At 42.8% G+C, this 21,667-nt stretch overlaps 2 protein-coding genes across 2 annotated transcripts; one reads left to right on the forward strand and one right to left on the reverse strand.

Moving 5' to 3' along the window:
- Positions 1-1,740: 1,740 nt before the first annotated feature.
- On the reverse strand, positions 1,741-9,605 carry LOC139664679 (TNF receptor-associated factor 2-like). The gene is made up of 11 exons (XM_071543601.1): positions 9,418-9,605; positions 7,837-7,915; positions 6,862-6,960; positions 5,875-6,036; positions 5,390-5,464; positions 5,174-5,248; positions 4,525-4,611; positions 4,126-4,320; positions 3,534-3,711; positions 2,618-2,766; positions 1,741-1,959 (listed from the first exon to the last, which is right to left on the reverse strand). Exons 1-11 carry the CDS (start codon positions 9,603-9,605, stop codon positions 1,741-1,743), a joined length of 1,506 nt encoding a protein of 501 aa, XP_071399702.1.
- Positions 9,606-10,419: 814 nt separating this feature from the next.
- rabl6b (RAB, member RAS oncogene family-like 6b) lies at positions 10,420-21,577 on the forward strand. The gene is given in 18 exon segments (XM_071543604.1): positions 10,420-10,519; positions 11,120-11,556; positions 12,309-12,443; positions 12,907-12,954; positions 13,160-13,189; positions 13,602-13,654; positions 13,832-13,920; positions 14,668-14,808; positions 14,934-15,039; positions 15,341-15,444; positions 16,050-16,453; positions 17,334-17,481; positions 18,328-18,534; positions 19,177-19,234; positions 19,237-19,463; positions 19,556-19,746; positions 20,123-20,186; positions 20,274-21,577. Coding segments are annotated over 17 exon segments (2,331 nt in total). The 5' UTR covers positions 10,420-10,519; positions 11,120-11,426; the 3' UTR covers positions 20,470-21,577.
- Positions 21,578-21,667: the final 90 nt, after the last annotated feature.

Genomic DNA, 21,667 nt, shown 5'->3' on the forward strand with positions numbered 1-21,667 from the left:
GCTTGAAGATAGCTGTTCAGAGACATTTCCCATCCAACATGACCGATCTTGAGCAAATGAAGGAAGAATGGGAGAAAATCCCAAAATCCAGATATGCCAATCTGATCCAGACGTATCCAAGAAGACTCCACAGAACTCGCTGCAGATGTTTCTACAAAGTATTGACTCAGGGTATTGAATACCAAATTAAATTGAGAGATTTCTTTATATTTCTTTCTCAACAGCACTGCAGAAATTTTGTATATTTTCACTTTTTCATTACGGGTTACTTTGTGTAGATTCACTTTGAATTCAGGCCGCAACATAGGAAAATGCAGAAAAAGTTGTGGGAGTTGAATACTTTCTGAAGGCACTGTATAGTAACATATTTTTATATACCTCACATATGTGTAAATATGTACAAATATATTGCAGAAATATGTTTTAATATTCACCTTTGGCCATTTTCAATATTTAAACTATTTTCCACATATTAAATACATCAAATTGGTAAAATTATCTTAAACGTATTTCCTTGGTGGGCAAGTGTTTTTCTGCTGCATCACCCAAGAGCCTACTTGAATGTAATTGTACAAATCAAAAATACTGAAAAATAGCCTAAATCTAATAATGAAAGATATTCACTGAATATATTGGAACATGGCACACAGGCAAATATGTTTTTTTTTTTTTTTTAGTATATAAAATATGTCATATTTCCATTTGGGCTCATCAGCGCTACTACCATCGCTGTTAAGGTTTTCTAGGCCAACAACCCAGAAACTGTTGCAAGCTACGGTGCATCTTCCACAGATCCAACATGCAAACTGACACTGCAACTAACCGCAAAGAAAGGTGACGGTACACACACACGACGACATTCACAACTCAGATACTGCACTCGGAATTCATGGAATTCAAGCAATGTCCACCACTACAAATGATTACCAATGAACACAGGACTCGAGATTTGGAGGCACGGATGTCGAGAAATAACAGACGGCTTCGAAAATTCCTACTGCACTGCAAACCGTGTGTGCAAAGCTGATAATCTGAAGGCTACATGGGCGTCACGTTGTTGTTATTGGAACTCCACGTCTGTATATGCAAAACTTGCAAAAAAAAAAAAATCAAATAAATGAATGGTTAACCAAATATCGAGCACTACACGCCGACAGTGAGCACAAGACCAGCTTGATCTATCGCTCTGTTAGTAGACTATTCCATCTACGTAGCTACGGTTGTCAGTGGTCCATGGAACAAGCAGCCATAGTATGATCACTGCAGATTTGACACAGTATCTTAGTTGTTTACATATCTGAAAGATACATTTCACAAGTGTGATATTCTGTGTCTGGGAATGCTTTATATCAGTTCAAACGCTGTGCAAGGGTCCTACGCAGGGTGGGAAATTAACACCGGCCACCAGCTGAATGCTAGTATGTTTTGGCTGTGACTGTTAAGCGTCCATTCGTCCAGCCACTTTGGCAGATAATCATCCATCATTTGCCGGTTTTGGTCGATCACAAAAAAATCTATTTGATTGGTAAAATAGTGAAAGTGGCTGGGAAGGTTTTTTGGAATCCACCAGCCACGGCGGCCGGTGGAAAAAGTTAGTTTCCTGCCCTGGTCCTACGTATGGCCACCAACAATCCACACCAAAACCAAAAAGAACTACAGACCCAAAAGAGAAAAGCCAGTTAGTGGTGATACAAAAGTCTGTCAAATTCAAACGGGTTAGTAGCGCCGTCGTCCTCTCGCCTAGAGCCCGGTGAGGTCTACGATAGCCTTGATGAAGATGGTGTCGTCGCGTATGTAGGAGTTTTTAGAGTCCAGCTTGGAGAGCGGACAGAAGAGCGGGCAGCCGCTGGCGATGTTCATGTCGCTGACGGGCCTCTGGAAGGACGAGGAGGAGATGTCGGGCCGGAAGGCGTCGATTATGTGCTCCCGGTTGTTCTGGTCGAGCAGCATGAGGGTGACCTGGGCACAGATGTTAGGAGCATCGAGCCTTACATCCGCTCTGATGGCAAAACCTGGAGCTGACCCGCTAATGCATTTCCAGGCTATGGCATGCTAGTCACAAGGCAGTTACGACAAGACTGGCTGAATGATATGGAGACTGTCAAAAGAGCTGTAGTACTTATAACTCAGTGTATTCAAAATGAAAAATAAATCAATAAATACAGCAAATCAAAGAAAAAAAAAGGTAGGGATGTTATGTTCAACTACCAAAAATAAATTAAAGATCATATAAAAATAAAAAAATAAAAATAATATAAAATCTAAAATAAAATTAAATGAAAAAATAGTGCTTGTGGATCATCTATGATGCATGATCTATGATAAAGCTGCCCAAAGAGCGGCCTGCAGGCCAAATTTAGCTGCCAGCAAAAAGATTTTGGCCGTCCACAGTGTCGCAAAGAGTATAAAATATGCATACATATTTCATCAATTTTGACTCAAGTGATTAACATATGTGAGAGGATTAAGATTAACATTAAGAAGTTATTAAAGAGCAGCATATCAATTATGTATAACCTAGGAGACTATTTTTGACCTGTCGCTGTCATTTCAAAATAATCGTCAGTGTCCAGTGGGATTATTTTTGGCTTGCAGTTTGCTGGTCGGTGAGTTTTACCTTCTGATTGAACGGCCACTTGAGGAGCGCGTCGCTGTGCCCTCTCATCACCACGAAGAACAGGGACAGGTGGGTGCCGCGGCCCGTCCCGTCGCCGTTCAGGTAGATCCGTAAACACATCTTGTAGCCGTATTTACTGGTGTAGAAGGCTGGGAAAGAGGAGACAGGCAAACAGCGGCGTGATGGATGTCATTCGCTGCCATGTGGGCTTGGGCCGATATTCAATGTTATCGAATATCGCGATATTTCGTAAAGATTGTGATATTTCCCGCGATATCGGAAATCTACTAGTGGTGGGATAGTAAAAAAAAAAAATAAATAATCATACTTGAAGTGAAAAATTTGTCTTTCAGTTTTTCTGGAAAAAGCAGCAATGAGCAAATTACACTAAATGGCCATTGTTTCCTCCAATGCTTGAATAGTAAGATCAAATTTCTAGGCTGTTTATAATAATACTGATTATTACGAGAAATGTGATGTAATTTGGAAGAAATTAAATAAAATACCCGCCCCAAAAAACCCCGAGACAAAAAAACTATCGCGATAATACCGTATATCGCGATATTTTGGCAGGACGGTATCGTGATATTAAATTTTGGATATTGCCCAAGCCTATTGCCATGCAAGAGTGGATATCCTTAATAAGACAGATGGCTCCTGATAATAAAATAACCAGATGGGCAGTCATGTGCCATAGAGGGCCGAGAGTCTGCAGGTTTTCATTCTAATCTAAGACTACAGCAGGTGATTTCACCGTGTAGCACACCTTCAACCAGAGAGGAGGAACTACTCAGTGAAATCACCTGCTGTAGTGTTTAGCTGGAATGAAAACCTGCATGCTCTCGGCCCTCCATGACACATGACTGCCCAGCCATCTGTAACTGAGCTGCTAGCATTCATATGAAGTTGTTGTTACCAGGTGAGAACATAGCAGGGGCCCGGCCAGCCACGGCGTCCTGCCTCTTCTTGGTGAAGTCGGAGATCTTCCAGACGAAGATGCCGTCGAACGTGGCCGCGGACATCTCCCTCATCTTCCCCTCCATCTCCACGATGGACAGGTCCCTCAGGCCCACGGTCCGCTCCAGCTGGCGAACCTGCAGCGCGGCAACACACCGGGGTTAACGCTGGAAGAACGCCACACTACTGGTTTGTTGCTGAGGTCTACAAACCAAGTTTAGACTGATGATTATCAAAGATATTTACGCCCTAAAATGTTATATCCAACTTGATTTAATACCTTTTAAGGCCTTGAGTTTAGATAATGTAGTTTAAAGCATTTTAAGATTTATGTGGCACAAGCCATTTAGACACCTTTGATGGTCACTTTATGCCCTTTTGGGAACTTTAGACAACCAGGTCCCGTTGATTTAACAACCACTTGGGAGAAAGTGGAGATGGAACTTCTGGTGCTGCAATGACCCAGTTTCCCCACTGGGATCATAAAACTTTCATCTCATCTAATAAGTAAATCCTAGATGGACTCCAGAGAACACGTGTTATCTCTCCACCTTGTTGTTGAGGATCTCGATCTTGTCCTGGTCCAGGCGGTGCTGGCGGTTGTAGGCCTCCATGGTGGTGCAGGAGCGCTCCATCTCGCGGTTGAGGACGCACACGATGTTCTCGAAGGTGCCCACCTTGAGCTCCAGCTCCTGGCAGCGCCGGCTCAGCTCGGCCACCTTGGTCTTCTCGCTGTGCAGCTGCAGCTCCAGGGCGGCGCCCACGGCGCTGGGCAGCGGTGTGAAGGAGGTGGCGAGCGCCGGGGCGCAGGCACCCTGCACGGGAGCCGCGCTCGCCCCGCCGCCCAGCTGACTCAGCTTCAGCTCCAGGTCCCTGAGCGACTGGTGGAGCTCCTGCAGCTTGTGGCTGGCCACCTCCAGGCTCTGGGGCTGCAGGCTCTCCAGGCTCACCTTGATGCCCATGATGAAGTGCAGGAGCAGGTTCAGGTGCTCGTAGGAGCATGCTCGCTCGTGGTCGTGGATCTTCTCTTTCTCCACCTTGGGGCAAAAAGGAGACAGAAGCAGAAGAGAAAGGTAAGAGGAAACTTTAATGATCTGCGTTGGGAAACTGTCATTGAAGCAGGAAATACTAATAAGACACAAAGAAAAATGTAATAGAAATAAGAATTTAGGAAATGAGGGTTATATAAATGGAGGTTTTATATTCTACAACACAGTATTAATTTACAGCTGTGTAGCAACTGACAATGTAATAACTGTCAGATAATGTAAGAACTTGTCAAAATATAATGAAATTTCACTCTAAATGGGTCAAAAAGGTTAAAAAAAAAAAAAAGACATTGTAATTTGTTATTGTATATATTTCCTGATAATGTGATGCATTATTACTGGGAAACGGGAAATATTACATAATTGGGAGTGTAACTTCTTAATCATCAAAACATTAGTCGAAAGATGTTATTTCTTATCTGGCAACTTTGAATATTTTGTAGCCACGCAGACATTTAATTACATTTTGACAAGTTAGTAAATTAGTAAACAGTTATTACATTAACAGTTGTTCCACATGTAGCAACTTATGACAAAAATGTCTACTTACAGACATATCGCAGCCAACAACATGAAATCTGCATGGAGCTTTAAATTTACTGCAGAACTTAATATGGTCCACATACTGAAAAAAAAAGAAAAGGAAAAAAAAAAAGGTAATGATCTATGACAAAAATACGTTGCAACATTTGATCCCGAGCAAGTGAATGGTAAACGAGCTAAACCCATGCTAACATTATGCAAATCACACAAAATTTTGACATACCTTTTCTCTTGGTATCTTTTTCTTTGCGCAACCTTCACAAATCATCGGGTACTTTGGACAAATTTCATCGTGAGCCTAAAAAACAGAAAGAAAGATCATCATAGCAGTTTGAGATACCTCATGCCAGGGCAAATAAATACAAAACACAGTAGCAATAGAAAAAAAAAAAATTTTATTCCACTTGACTTTCTTCCTATTCTTGTGCTACAAAATTAGTTCAAAATACATTTGTGTTTTTTTTTAATGAAATCTATCCAAGGAAATATTGTCTATCCATGTGGGATGGTAAGTGAAGAAATATATGTCAAAGTATAAAAATGTAATAACAGAATCCCACTATTTCATGACATTATTACTTACAGTATATCCCTATACCATGTCAGCCTTTATGTATTTATGTTACTACATACTCAGCGTCTCCAAGACAAATCCACATCCATTCACCGCACTTGATGAATAAACGCCATGAGACAGAGAGGCCTCACCTTGATGTTCTTTAACAGGAAGGGCTCTTTGCAGTATTTGCAGTTGAGCGTCCTCTCCGGACATTCCCGCTCGTTGTGGCGTTCCTGCTCGTTGGCCCTCATCAGCTCTTTACAGGAGGGACAGAGGATGATCATGAAGTCGCAGTTTCCCTCGTGGCTGGCCTGCGGGAGATCAACAACAAATAGCCATCGAGAAGTTTTAAATGTGTCCCAACGTCTTAAACACTCCAGTAGAGATACCTTTATCGACACATAGTCTGACATGCTGAATGACTGACTTTTTGATGAATTAAAGTGCAATATACCAATAAGCACATACATAAGTTACGTGACTTATTTTCCTTGTGGTCCTCGAATCGTGTGGCAAGTAAGCGGGTAGAAAACGCTTAGAAAACCAAACTACTGCTTTAGTCCTTTTGTATTTTGCTCAAGACCCATTTTACCAAAGCTTGAAAACGCTCTACAGTAGAAATTGATTTTATTTCATTGGCCAGTTCGTTTGTATATTGAAGCAGGGCAGGAAACTTCACATTTCCATCTTTAACATTTCCACCTGTTGTAGGCTTGGTGCCAATAGGTCAAAAAATAAATAAATGAGAAAACCATTTTTCCAGGGAATTCAAAATGATGCAAAATCCAATACGATGTACCTAGATGTGTGCACCGGACTTCATGTCAATTGAAAATTACAGGTAGAACTTGCCTCTATGGCTGGTTGAAATGTTTGACCAACAATGTTGTGGCGCCCCCTTGAGCCAATCAGTGTGATTTTGTAATTTAATATCATAATACTGTCCCGTCGCGTTTTTTTTTGTTTTTTCCCGCTCTGTTTTTTGGGTATTTTTTTTTAATCTTATTTCTTCTAAACTAATTTCTAATTATTATAATTTGATACTGCAGAAAATATCACGATATGGATATTCGATAATATCAAATAGCATGGGGGGTAGGTGGCTGGTGTTCACCCTGTTAAGTATTAGCCTGCACCTCGTATTCTTTGATAGTCCCCGTCCACGTGCATCCTTCGTTGGGACAGACGGCTGCCAGGGCCTCCACTTCTCTCCGGGCCGCATTGTCTGGAAAAGCCTGGATGGAAAACAAGAGGTTATTTTAGGTCCCCCGAGTGGTGTAGCTGCTGTCACCGGCCGTCTGGTTTGTGTCTTTAGTTACAGTCCGGAGGCTAGTGTTACGAGAGGCGAGGGCTTCAAGCTCTGCATCGGTTTACTCAGGATCAGGATAGTTCTACCTGTTGTACCCCGGCTCTTATTTCTTTTCCAAAACACTTCTCCATCATATACAGTCATTCTAGGGACGCAGGACTAGTAGCTAGTTCCATCTATTGTCAGCCTACCAAGAATAAAATTCAGGGGGAAACACTGAATACTTACATTTTTTTATTTTTGGCATGAAAATGGTCAAATTTAATGATGTTGAAACAATACTAATTATCGGCAGCTTCTGTCCAAAAATATCAGTATCAGCCTTCAAAAACCCATATCAGCTGAACCCTACTCTTTACCACAGGTTGTTTGTGATCTAGGAACCTTATTCCAGTGGTTCTCAACGTGGGGTCCGGGGACCACGAGGGGTCCTTGAGGAGGTCCCAGGGGGTCCCCAGCAAATTGATGAATCGTTAGACTTCATTTACAAGAAGTTAACACAATTAGAGAATGTAGAAGAATGACCGTTTTGATCATAGCTTCACTTACAGCTAGTCATGGAATTCTGGACAAAATCATATCTAACAATAAAAATATTCTCAGATTTGGGTCCGAGAGACAAAATCTCAATGGTTGACTGTCCAAATGGGGGTCCGTGGCTCTAATGCAGGGGTCCTTGATTTGAAAACGTTTGAGAATTTCTGCCTTATTCTATTGCTGCACTCACTGTAACAGTAAGTGACTCTGGAAAGAGTGTCGACCAAATGCCTAAAATGAAATGTAGGGTAAAAAATGTACTTACACCGCCTTGTTTGAGAATGGAAGTGGGCTCCTCAAACAAGTCTTCTTTGATGCAAGCGCTGCATTTTTGTGGTCCAGAACTTGAAAGAAAAAATAATCATTCACAAAAATCACACATGTTGTATTAATATAATTCAGCTACCATCTACTCTGTGGTGAGACAATAGAGACTTGACATGATGTGGCAAATTACCACGTCACCATCCAAATCCGGGTAAACTATGGCTGTGGTTGGTAAGCTACTCTATTCTACTTAATCATTTTGGCAAGGAACCAGCCATCATTTGGACTTCTGATTCTGTTCTACAAAGCATAATGGGCTTCTGAAAGAGTAAAGGTGTCTGGTAAAAAATTAAAAACCATCAGCCACCACTGTGTCATATAGCTGAAAACATTTGTTTCCTAACCTGGGCAAGGTCATGCATCAGCTCAGTGGTTCCCAAAGCGGGTGTTGAGGACATCCAGGGGTCCCGAGAACATAATGCCACACTCCATTCAAGGATTTTGCAATTTCATGTTGCTTTGATTATCAGCAACAATACATACCTGGTTGAACATGACTTTAGACCATTTATGAATGGTTAGCATCCGCTCTTCAATTCGGCATACATCAGATCCACCAAGCAGCTTTTGTTTCAGTAAAATGACAACTTTTAGAATTGGTTCACCTCTTATTCCCGCAACCACTTCCACCAAAATACACGGTAGTGAGCAGTATGTACCAATTTTAAAAGCTGAGATTTTATTGAGATGAAGTGCTGCTTGGTGGAACATCTATATGACGAATTTCAATCAGACACTCACAACTCATGAAAGGAAGACCTGCATTTAACCACATGAACTTATTTGCTGAGCACTATTGAGGCGATTAACGGTTTGCATTTAACACACATCAGCTAACAAACTGTATTATTAAACCAAGGTCTTTTGAGGTGATGTTGCACTGACATAAAATAGCCTACTGTCAATTTCATGACAGTAGCATGCTGCTACACGTTGCAGTCAAGCGGGCAGGGAGTGAAAGTGAAAGCCAGGACGCCTTCCAGCTAGCTAGCCCTGATACGTTCCGTTATCTATTATATGAAGAGAAGGTCACGCCAAAATCTATCGGTTTAATGTTGCCTTGCTTATCGACAAAGGTACATACCAAGTACAACATATGTTAAAAGAGTTTACCAGATATCGTGGTCTTTAAGTAAATTCGGCGTACATACAACCTACCAAGCATCACTTAATTCAGTTAAATTCTCAACTTTTAGAATTGGTTTACAATGCTGGCTAACGCCCGCCACAATGTCTGTTACCGGTTGGGAGAAGACTGGAAATAACAGGTGCACCCATCATGCAAGTTGAGATTTTATTGAAATTAATTGCTAATTGGTCAATCACATGTATGCCGAATTTCACAGTGGCTCCTTGCCTTTCGTTAAAGGTCTCAAGTGGTGTTCTACGAGTTATATAACTTTGCCAATAAGCAAGGCAGCGTTAAATTGACAGATTTTTGAACAAGTTTGGGGAAGCGTTCCCTGCTTATAGGGGCTACCCATCTAGCTAGCTAGCTAGCAACCATGACACTACTCACCTCACAATTTTGTTGAAACAGAACGAACAAAAACGATGACCGCATTGGGCTTGCAAGGGCCTCCTCAGTATTTTCTGGCACGAATTGCACAAGTGTTTATCTTCGAGGTTGTTCGCCAAAATCTTCTTGGGGAAGCCCGGTTTGTTGCCTTCCAGTGAAGATGGTGGAGAAGGCTCCTGGGCAGCCATTATTCCCCCTGAATGACAATATCGGGGTACTCGGCGGGGTGTGTTCAAGACAGCCAACACAGCTGATGTGGTTTTAGCAATATTTGGCTGCTACGATTCATTGCTCTTTGACTGTAGCCCACACCACTGGCATTACGTTTGACTGTCTGTGTTAAATAACTCCGTCAACATTTGATCTACGCATACGATGCTGTAATAAGGCCAGCTGTTTTGGTGTGCTAAAATTGACAGTTGAGGTTGTCTCTGTTCAGTTGTAGATTAATAGGTCTACCACTAGGGGGTGCAAGTGAAAGAGGCAAGCATCAGGAAGCAGGCTCCGCTTGACAACAAGACTTGCGGCAAGCTGCAGTTAGCCAGCGTACTCCCGGAAGTAACATGATTTTGCCTTCAAAGTAAAAGCAAAGAATTTGTCCCTCCTGAAAAAAACCCAGTTTTCTGGTGTAAGTTTGGTGTTGGAGGATTTTTTTATATGCATATCATATTTTTGGCTGCCCTGCCCTGTATGTATTGCACCTTGGCATATGGCACTGTGAGAAGTGAAAGGGCCAGTGTATGTGTATGTGTGAAGCAGGGCGATTCTTGAAAAGAGCACTCAACTTTCCTTAGATAAGTAAAAGGGAAAAAAGTGTTTTCATTTACTACAGATCTCTACATAAATACATTTCTGTTTTCACTTATATACTTTGCATTATGCAAAAAAACAACAACAACGCTGCACCACGCTCGTTAATACACGTTTTATTTTGAAAGTTGTAACCGGATGTCATTAATTATTGTCTCTAGCTTGACGCTGGTTCGATAGCTGTTTTCTTTGCAAAGGAATGTCGCTGCTACATCTCTGTCGGGATGGTGGACTGTCAGATGTTCTGAGAAAAATATGTCAGCACTGCAGTTGTTTGTCTCATTAGCTAACCGTGAGTATTTGTGCCTGATATCACCTGGTGGAAAAGACCCAGACTAGCTGCCGTTTAGTGTCATTGAACGCAGAGTGGGTGAAGCTAGGCTAATATTGGCTAGCTAGCCAAAACAGAGCCAACGGATAACGTTACCATTTAGTCACGCTAGGTAACGAACCGGGCTGTCTCATCTTTTTGCAGCCCCTGGTGACCTTGACATATCATTTAGAGTAGTCTGTCTTAACATTTTCAAGTACAGTTGATTTGAGGGAATTGTATATAACTGTTAGCCCTGAGCTAACCTAGCTAACAGCCCGGGCAGCTAACGTTAGCTAGATAACGTTAGGTGACCAAATGAATTGACCAGCTCTGTCTGCATCCCTCTAGCAAGTCTAATAATGAAGGCGTGATAATGTATGATCATTTAGCTGTTTGAGGCCTTTCTGGTTGTGCCTACATCTGGAAAGTGAATGACAGTTACTTTCCCAGCTGTAATTGATTGTATTTCTACAGAAGGTGCTCAAGACAATATGGCAGTAACCTCCACCACTGACTGTGCCTTCATTTTGAACGTGAATGATTGTTAATTCCCAACTGTTACTGATTGTATTTTCACAGATGATGCTCAAGACAACATGGTAGTACCCTCCACCATTGACTGGCGAGCAAGAACATCTGGTCAGTTATAAGAGACTAGCTGTACAATCCAGAGTAACTGGTCAATAGCAGCTGTCAAATGTTAAATTACGAATTGGCATGATCTGAAGTGCATCATATCTGTCTGAAAGCATGGACCTTTAACTTCCTCAGCCACCAGTGTTCCTGTACTCTGTTACACTTTCCATCGGTTGTTGTGTGACACATTTTCGGAGGGGAGTTTCACCATATTGTTGAGCGCTAACCGGTTAGTTGAAGCTTCGTCGAGATGTTTTCGGCTCTGAAGAAGCTGGTGGGATCTGAGCCGGGGCAGCTCCGGGACAAGAACATCCCCGCCGGCATGCAGTCTATGAACCAAAGTTTACAGAGACGCTTCGCCAAAGGGGTCCAGTATAACAGTAAGTGATCGAGCTGCTCTTATCTTTTACACTGCAGGGTGCCCAAAACCTCTGGAGACATAGGGAAACCTGCAGTTAAGCGAGTGCAAAGCCACGTGTCAGAAGTGAGATTCAAACCCGCACTTCCATGTGGAAACCAGAAACCCCAGAGACCACTGAGCCGTCCTGACAGCTGTAGGGAAAGCAAGTGCAATAAGAGAAATATATACTGTATATATGGTCTGACTTATCCCTATGATTCCAGACTTTTCTAACACTCTTTCGATGGCATATGTTGCTTTATGCATGTATTGATCTGTGTGTGAAATAGTTTTATCAAATATGTTGCTGGGCTAGGCTGCTAGTTTATCTGTTTTATGATTAACGTCAATAAATAAGAGCTTCTTCGGGTCTGGAAAGACAAGAAAAGTATGGAAAATTAATTTGATAGTTATCAGGTTTTGAGAAGAATTACACAAAAAAGCCTGGAAATGAACAGTAAAAAAAAAAATATTGCAGTTGCAGACTTCCTCCCATTGTACATATTGTGATTTTTTTTTTTTAGAATAATTGTCAGCTATAGAGTGAAATTCCCTACATAACAGTCATATTACCAAGCCACCACTGACCGATATCTTCAAATTAAGGTCTTGACAACAAGTGTGGAACTTTGAACCCTTTATCGTATCACTCAATTTGACTTCTTAAGCAACCACTTGACCTGTTTTATGATTAAGTTAATAAACATCGGTTGGTTTATTTTTCCCCTCAAGTGAAAATAGTCATCCGGGGAGACAGAAATACTGGCAAGAGTACTCTATGGCATCGACTGCAGGGCAAGAAGTTCTTGGAGGAGTACATTCCCACTCAGGAGATCCAGGCTACCAGTATCCACTGGAACTACAAAAGTAAGACTCCTGTCTCTCCTCAAACACCGTCCTGAACAGCACAAGTTCTTTTGTTCTATCGTCATTGCTTTTGTTTTGATCAGCTGTATTTCACTTTTGGCCGTGTACGTGTTTGACGTCTACTGTTTGTGCCTCGACTGTTTATTTCAGTGGCTCCATATCAAGGTAAAAAATGAGACTGTGAATTTAGTATTAGCTTCAGCTAACCTATTTTTAGAGTAGGTGTCCTGTATTTGTGTTAGTAGCGGAGTAGCTCCATACCTAGCAAGCCTTTTCCCACCACTACTTTCCTGGCTGCAAACATCCCGCTAATTATGTTACTGTCATAGCAAGTGAATAAGACTGTCAAAACAATCACATAGTTACTACGTCCATGTAGTGGCTTAAGAGCTTGTGAATGTGAATTGTTTGCTTCTGTAGTACGGAAACCTTATGATGAAAACAACCTTCCTGTTTCTCTCAGCTACTGATGACGTGGTCAAGGTAGAGGTGTGGGACGTGGTAGACAAAGGTGAGTGTTGACACATATTCCAGTGAAAGAATGAGTTTCTATGGAAGCCTGCCACGCTATTAGAGGTCACCTTTTGTCAGTCTACTGTAGTTGATCTCATAGAACCTGCCGCCCTCTTTCATAACATGGGATACTTGCATGGTTGGTGTTTATTTAGAGCCACATGTCCTCCGTGTTGACGCTGTCTTTCTCGCACTTGTCTCAGGCCAAAAACACCCTCTTCCCGAAGGTGTAGGTGAGCGCCACTGTTGGTGTGCACAAAAAAAAAAAACGTCTTGCTTGTGTGCCGTGGGTTTGCCCCTCCTGTTCTTGTCTTATCTGAATGCAAATATTCTCAAGGTTTGGCTGCCGCCCGGTTTGCAGCGTGGCAAAAACCTCAACGTTTGGCTGATGTGCTGCTGTAAATCGATAAAGCCTGAGTGCTTGCACTGTGTGAGCCGTGAACCGCAGCCAGCAGCTAGTCGAGTAAATGACTATGTCTGCTGAAGTCAGGCTGCAAGATGCTTTTCCCATAAGGAAAAGGGGCTGTGCTGCTGTGCTTGCTTTACTCATGATGGCCGAACGTAAAGCAAGAAAACGACTGGTAGATTGCCGTCGTTCCTCGGTTCGCCGGAACGTAACGCTCGTCTTCTCTCTCTTTCTCGCAGGCAAAGGCAAAAAGCGCGGAGAGAATTTGAAACTGGAAAATGAGCCTCAAGAGGTGATTATCACATGACCATCATGTGTTCAAAAAAAAAAACAATGGATCCTTTATGTGGGTCAGCGACGGTGTTGGCTTCAAATGGTCTCAAGGCTGTAAATTATAAACATAAGTTATCCACCTCAAAGTATTTTGTGTCTTATACTTTATCCTGATTAATCCAATGTTTGTCTGTAGTCAGATGAGGTGGCCTTGGATGCAGAGTTCCTGGACGTGTACAAGAACTGTAACGGGGTCATCATAATGTTTGACATCACCAAGCAGTGGTAAGAGTCCTCTGCCTGAGCCTTTAGCTTCTGTTTTGTTGTTCTTACACGGTCTAATCAATGAACTCTAATGCTACAATATGCATGGAGGGATTAGGTTGCAGTCTGTCTGCATGTAGTCATGAAGCTCAGTGCTTTCAGGGGCGGAATTTGTTTAGCTTCAAAGGCAAAATAATTGAAGCAATTTCAACATGCCATTTTGGGCGTCCTGCCTGAGGGAATAAATGGTATATTACAATTACTAGTAAGTGCTGCCACAAAAGCTATAACCTTAAACTGGCTCTAGACATACACCCCAAACTTATCAACAGTCTTAAGTTGCTATCCAGCTTGAAAGGAATTTAAAAAAAAAATGGAAAGAATACCAGGCTAAATAAATACTACAGCTTGAAAAATAAATTTCCAAATGACATTTTTTCTCTTTTTTTTTATAATATTTGTCTCTTTTTTTGTTTTTAATTCTGTTGCCTTTTTCTCTTATCTCCCCTTGTTTTGATTTATATTTGTACCTGTCAATGGCATGTCTTGTAATGTTAAACCATCTTTGTTAAACTGATAGGTTACATGAATGTTAGTGTGTACCTTGACCATCTTCAATAATTAAGTTGTAAGAAACACAACAATTTGAAGCACATTAATACTGAGATCTATTTAAGCCTCACCAGTGAATCAAGCAAACAGAGATTCTTCACCCACGGAGGATTTATACCACAGATTGATGTTCTGTTGTGATTTTATCCTTCGCAGGACATTCAACTACATCCTGAGGGAACTGCCCAAAGTACCCACTCACGTGCCGGTGTGTGTGCTGGGAAACCACAGGGACATGGGCGAGCATCGTGTCATCCTCCCTGATGATATAAGAGACCTGATTGCTGGACTCAACAGGTAGGGACTCACAAAATGGTCAAACCTCAGAGGGAGACAAAAACTCACAGCGTTTTTGTACAAATGTAAAACTTAATACAAACCCTGAGCTTGATTTGGCTAGTAATAACTGTAATGTGTTGCAGACCAATGGGATCGTCCTATATCCACTATGCTGAGTCATCCATGAAGAACGGGTTTGGCTTGAAATATCTGCACAGATTTTTCAACATCCCCTTCCTGCAACTTCAGGTTAGTGTTTTTTAACTTCCTCATTAATCGTCATTAGAATCATTATTGTTCTATTATGATTTTGTTTTCTCAGGCTACACTGGCTTGCTCTAAAATATATTTTCAGCATGCTTTTGTGATTATTGCAGCATTTATTTGCGTAGGAGAAAATGAGATTGGAATCGCTCCATAGTTTGAGCGGGGTTATTATTGTTAAAAGGCTGCGTGCATACAGCATGAATATGAACGCTGGATCTCAGCTCGTGCCCAGTCATTCATGCCAGTCGTGGGTGTGTGTGTGTGTGTGTGTGTGTGCGTGCAGAGGGAGACCCTCCTGAGGCAGCTGGAGACCAACCAGCTGGACATGGATGCCACCCTGGAGGAACTCTGTGTGCAGCAGGAGACCGAGGATCAGAACTATGAGATGTACACTCTCTTTTCTCTGCCAATGCAGCGTTCAGGCTGGGAACACACTGCAGACTGTAGCTAGGTTTCCATCCAAATGTCAAGCGAATTTCACACAAATGTTTTAAATAATAGCTGCGTTGAAGTGAATAAATAGGTTAAATAGTCTTTCAAGAATTAATTAGTGCTGGGCAAGTTGTTATTGTTCTTTACCGTCAGCTAATTTTGGCCATGCTTTCATGCTTTCATCAGAAGACGAAAACAAAGAAATGTACTTGGCCATCATAATTTGCACAGCATACTTAAATGGAAACCCAGCTTATGAAAAGTTGTGTTGAAACCCCACACAACCCCCCAAAAAACACTCACACACACAAACATGTTTGAAATAATCATGATGGTCCTGGCTGGATCAGGAGGAACCCTCACACACTACATCATCATTTGTACGACTACCTCAAACTAGAGCAGACTCTAGTCTAGATCTTGTAAATCAGTTGCGATGGCCAAATCATGGCTGTAATCAGCCTAAAAGCCCTGCAGTGTGTACCCAGCCATTGTCAGATATGATGGTGTTGTAGTTGAAGTGCACCGTTTGTTAACCATTACTGTTGTGGATCCTGCAGTTTCCTGGAGAACTTGGAGTCTCGCAGCAAAGGCTACGGCTCTCCCGGTCCCGCCAACGGCCAGAGTCCCTCCTCGGGCTCCCAGTCCCCCATCGTCCCTCCCAGCGGGGCGTCCACCGGCAGCTCCAGCCCCGGCACCCCTCAGCCCCCCGTCCCCTCCCAGATCCCGCAGCCGCAGGCCCTGTCCACCTCCTCCCCTGCCCCTCCGCCTCCTCCTCCCCCTCCTCCGCCGGCCGCGGTCAGCGGGGCGGCTTCGCCCGCCGCCGAGTCGAAGCCCTCGGCCCAGTCGCCCGAGCACCTCGACCCCTCTCAGTCCTCCGGAGCCTCGGCCCCCCAGAAGCGCGGCTTCATGTCCCGCTGGTTCGGTTCGTCCCCCGCCGCCGAGGCTCCTGCTGCTGCGGCAGGTGAGTCTCTGCTACAGCTTGTTTAAGCAATAAGCTATGAGATGCAGTGCTTTAAATGTTATACATAACTAACTGTATAAATGGTGAGTTTTGGTCAGCGCATTCATAATATAATATCAATATTTAAATGAACTGTTATGCAACAGGTATTTGAATACTAGCCTCCAGCCTGACTCAGCCAATCAGAACTGAGGATTGCAGCTATCTGATTTGTAATGAATTTCTATCACTGGCTATGTATTGAAACTAGGGCTGCTTAATATAAAATGTACTGCATTTTTTTTCTGTGGTTATTGTGATAGGAATTAGAGGACAGTTGGACACAGCTTTTTCTACATGGATTTCCAGTGATTAAATCAAATTGTGGTTGGGGAGGGTGAGATGCTAATGGATAAGATTTGTCAAGCTTGAATAAAGTTAAGCTTTTTCTCTGTAACTTGGTTTGTAGGCCAGCAATTCTGTACAGCAACAGAGTATCTTGTTTTGGAAGCTGTCAGAATCATGCTTGAGAAAAAAAGCATGCAAAAATGCAGCTTCTTGTGATTTAGGAGTAGTCAATATTGTAATTTTTAAATGTATTATTCAGCCCTACTTGAAACTGGCACTGCACACAGTACATAGGAAGTAGTCACAAGACTCAAGGCTTAGCAGTTGAGAAATGCAGGGCATTGAAAAAGATCCAGGCACTGCCTGGTATTGGAATTTCATGTGATTTCAGTGTTTCGTATGCATTTTTTCTTAATAAACAAGGCACATTGTGCTGGTGCTGCTAGACTATGAACGCTCTTTAACATTAAAAAATAATTTGAAATTAAGTTAGCTTTATTTGATCATTATCATATTCATTTGCTTCACCGTGTGGCTCTTATGTTTTCCTCAGAGGGACCTCCTGCACCCGCCTGTCCTGCTAATGTCCAGAGTGTGGATGATTTTATACCAGATGAGAGACTCGACAAAAGCTTCCTGGAGGACAGTCTGCCCTCTAAGTCTAAGGTGCCTCAGCCAGCTCATGCTGCGGACAGCGACAGGTACAATGTTTATTCATATTTCTGTGATACTCTGTTGATCATCAGGAGGGGGGGATGTCATCTTTTCGTCTGCCCCCCAACCTTAGAAAGATCAGAGCAACAGGATCCGCTGCAGAACAGCAACTCGATGCTGGTTGGGATTCAGTCATCCCTTTTATACTTTTGCATAAATGTGCCACTTGCTTCTGAATTATGTCTAGATATGATTTAGCTGGATTACATTTATACCTCACACTAACATGCATCTTCAGTATTAGAATTGGACTACCTGTATTCTGTTTGATTTGCTTCCTGGTTGGATCCCTGCAAAAATGTTCACATAGTTTACATAGTGGCTATATATGTTTGCTTTTACACTTTGTTGTTAATGTGGCCAGATGCGTCCCTGACCTATTCCAGAGGTGGTTTGGCTGAACAGATCTTCTTGAGTGCATTTACACCTGGATTTAATGTGTTTTTGCTCTCTTTGATTGCAATCCAAACACCTAGGATACATGTTAAAGGAGAATTCTGGCCATGGTAGATGTTAAGCCCTCTCTCCCTTAGGAAATTTCTGTTTTTTTGTGGTAATTTGTAGCTGGAGGGATTTTGTCAACTGAGGTACAGCTTTACATCCCTGTCCTAATTCACCTTCTGCATGTCGAAACTCATTTGACCTCACTTTAAAGGAGATCTTTAAAGTTGGGTGGTGGTAGCCTAGAGGTTAGAGAAATGGGCTTCGAATCCCTATGGCTCTGTGCACCGGGAATCTGTAGAACTGTTTGAATGTAAAGCAGCATCATGGCACTCCCTTGACCTTCCCCAGACAAATATAATAAACGCACTCTTGTTCTCTCTCTGTCCCAGCGATGGCGAAGGCAGAGGAAACCCCATGGTTGCCGGTTTCCAGGACGAGCTGGACCCAGATGACTCCGAGCCCCCCCTCCCCCAGCGTAAGACCCTGCCTCGCAGTAAAGATATCACTCTGACCAGTGACGAGGAGGAGGGCGAACCAGCAGCCCCTGCCATCACACTGGACCAAGACCTGGACAGTGAGCCTGAGCTGAAAAGTGAGTCTCACACCGCGATTCAGTTTTCTACCCCACGATGCGTATTGTCACATTTTTATATTGCGATATATTGAATTTCGATATATATCCCTACTTAAAATCTAAGAGATCAGAGGCTAAAGTCTGTGTCTGTGATACTTTGTCCTGCTCTTGCTCTCCATCTCTTTACATTAGTGTGCATTGTGATTGTGTCCAGACTATGTAGATTACTGGTCACAATTAAGATGGCCCTAGCTCAGTGGATCACAATGCAAATGCGTAGCCCGACTATCATCTAGGTCTGCCAATGAATGTGTCCTGGCACAAATGGATGACTAAAAAAAAAAACAAGTGTAACCACTGACATAGTTCATGAGTCTTCCTGTGGTTTCCGTGGTTTTATTAGATTAGATTAAGTGAAACTTGAATGATCCTGCTGTAGCAACAAAATAGTAACAGGATATAGCAAGAGTAAAATAAAATGTAGATAAGAACGTAGTAAATGGGTGGTTTTATTAAACATAATGCAAACAAAAAATCCAACATACTAAGAAAGATTAAGTAGAAACGTATGAAAAAAGTGCATGAAGATGTATGCTATATGTAACAAATGAGAAAAAATATGAGAACTTGACGAAAACAAACGTTCCTTAATACCTCATTTCAGGCCTGTGGTCAATATAGCAAAACCAAAGGTGGCGTCTAAAGCTCCAGAGCTCAAAGGTCCGGCCTGCAGCTCCAGACCGCGGCGCCCATCTCCCTCACTTTAACCCCGGCCTCAGCAGAGCAGCAGCCAGCCCGACCCCAAGGCAAGAAGAAGGGGAACACCCCCAAGGCCGAGGACTCCGACACGGACCCGGAGGCCCCCGTGGCCCAGCAGATGCTCTCTTTCATCATGGACGACCCCGACTTCGACTCCGAAGCGTCGGACGCGCCAAAAGTGACGAAGGTAAAGTAGAACCGACCCCGCCGTCAGATTCAATAGAATTTAACGTGTTTATCAAAATCAAAGCGTTTCCGTTTTCCGTCCCCTCCGCTCTACCCAGGGACGCGTTCCCGCTCAGGGACGAGCTGCTGTCTGACCTTTCGGACGACGACGACGTCCAGCTGGCCAAGGCACCGGAGCCCCTGAAGCCCACCGTCATCTCCTTCAAACACAAGAACGACACCGACCTGTTTGGCCTCGGCATCCAGGAGGAGGCTCCCGCGGCCAAGGACAGCAGCGAGGAGCAAGAAGGCAAGTCACGCAATGTCTCATGTCTCATTCTCTCATGTTCTTCACTTTAAGACTAATCACTGAATTCAGAGTGTCAGATTCAGGCATAGTCCCTGTATTTAGCACTTGTAATTATTATCCTGGGTTTCAACGGAGAGTTTTAGTGTCCCATGGTTTAAATGTTTCAGAGGCTTTTACACTCCGACTAGAATAAAGATGCTATACTTTTTTTTTGCATGAAAATGGTAAATTGATGATGAAATGAATATCGGCACAAAATACCATCTATATGCAGCTTCAGTTCACAAATACTGCCATTGTCCTTATCTGGATCGTTCTTTTCAAGGACAGAAAACACGTGCAATTCTTTAAGAACATGTGTCTGATCCTCTTTCAGAGAAAGAAAGCAAACATTCCTCCAAAGACAAGAAGAAAAAGAAGAAGAAAAGCAAGGAGGTAAGGTTGTAGTTGGTCATATTGCATAAATTCAAAGCATGTCTGGTCCGTACGTGAAGCTGTGACAAAATATGTGTATCCTTCCTTCTCAGGGAGGATGAAAAGAGCAAGAAGAAACACAAACACAAGAAAAAGGAAAAAGACGACGCGGCAGCAGCGGTGGATGACAAAGACAAGAAGAAAAAGAAATCCCGGACCAAGAAAACAGACGTGGACGAGCTGGAGGACTTCCTGGGCGGCGGGGCGGGATCGTCCAACAGAGAGGGCGGAGATTACGAAGAACTCTAAAAAAAAAAAAATAAAAATAAAAAAACCCGCTTTCGTTTGGAAACAGAGCCGCAGAACAGCAGCGACCCTGCGGTCGTTCAGAAAAAAAAAAAACAACCTCTTGGTCCCTTGACTTGTTTGTGCATAAGCAGCATCTGCAAGCCATACGCAAGGTTACCGACGACACCCAGGTAAAAAATAACCAAGGACTCCCGGTATCTGTACGTTGCTTTCCGATCGATTGATTTCCCACATCTGCACTACTGCTGTCACTTTTCATTCTGACCAAAACGGCAAGGAGACTGACATGACATGTACTGTAGTGGCGTAAAAAAAAAGTTGCTCACGGGCAGAGCCTCAAAGGAAGACGGCCCCTTTGTACTTTTGAGACTGTTGAATATATTTGCTTAATACTTTCTTTTAATTGATACACTCTCCATTCGGCTAGTGTAAATACGGTTACCATTTTTGTCTGAATGTCTGTGTGTTTGGTGTAATAATTGAGAGCATGCTCAAAAGTGACGACTGACTCCATAGAGACTTCCTTAGGTGTTCATAATTGGGGGTTTTTTTGTTGTTGTTTTTTTTCCCTACTCGATGATGTAAATGGTTAATGGCAGAACTTTGTGCAGCTCTAGTCTTGCGTCTGTACTCGTAAACACTAAGGAGTAATTCAGAGTGAGTTGACTGAAGAATTTTGCCCACCAGAAGGAAAGGAAATGACTTCTCTCCTAACACCCAAGGTGCGAAATGGACACCAGCCACTAGCCGAATGTTGCTAAATATTGTCTGCGGCTTTAATGGTCGTCCACTCTACTAGCCACTTTGGCAAGACACTAGTCATCATTTGGATATCTATTCGAAAAATCATGTGACCAGGTGATTTTGTGATATATCCACTGGCCAAAGTAGCCGGTAGAAGTTATTTCCCTTCCCTGCGAACTCGACTGAGTTTAAATTGACTCTTTACTTTTTTCTCTCTCAACCCATTTCCCCCAGCTTCACATACGCTACATATTCTCATTATGTTTTCTGCGGATGCCTTAAATGAGGTTATTACAAGGGAACGATGTGCCGCTATCCTCATGAACCATTTTAAGTGTTCTTACTGTAAACCGTGAAGTAGCTTCGGATGTAGCTTCGGATGGGTCCGGAATGATGTTCTAGCCTTATAATCACTTACTTTTTGCTCCAAACGGTAGGCATATCATCCATAATG

Source organism: Centroberyx affinis, unplaced genomic scaffold, assembly GCF_046629955.1.
Source record: "Centroberyx affinis isolate AG114_WGS23_722 - 3 ecotype Tasmania unplaced genomic scaffold, CSIRO-AGI_Caff_v1 ptg004355l_1, whole genome shotgun sequence".
Classification (NCBI taxonomy): Eukaryota; Metazoa; Chordata; class Actinopteri; order Beryciformes; family Berycidae; genus Centroberyx; species Centroberyx affinis.

Coding starts and splice junctions, on each gene's coding strand:
- LOC139664679 (XM_071543601.1), bottom strand. CDS start 9,605: ATGGCTGCCCAGGAGCCTTCTCCACCATCTTCACTGGAAGGCAACAAA. Junction 6,037..6,861: donor GGACTATCAAAGAATACGAG/GTGCAGGCTAAT, acceptor GATCTCCCGCAG/GCCAGCCACGAGGGAAACTG. Junction 4,612..5,173: donor TTGTTGGCTGCGATATGTCT/GTAAGTAGACAT, acceptor TTTTGCCCCAAG/GTGGAGAAAGAGAAGATCCA.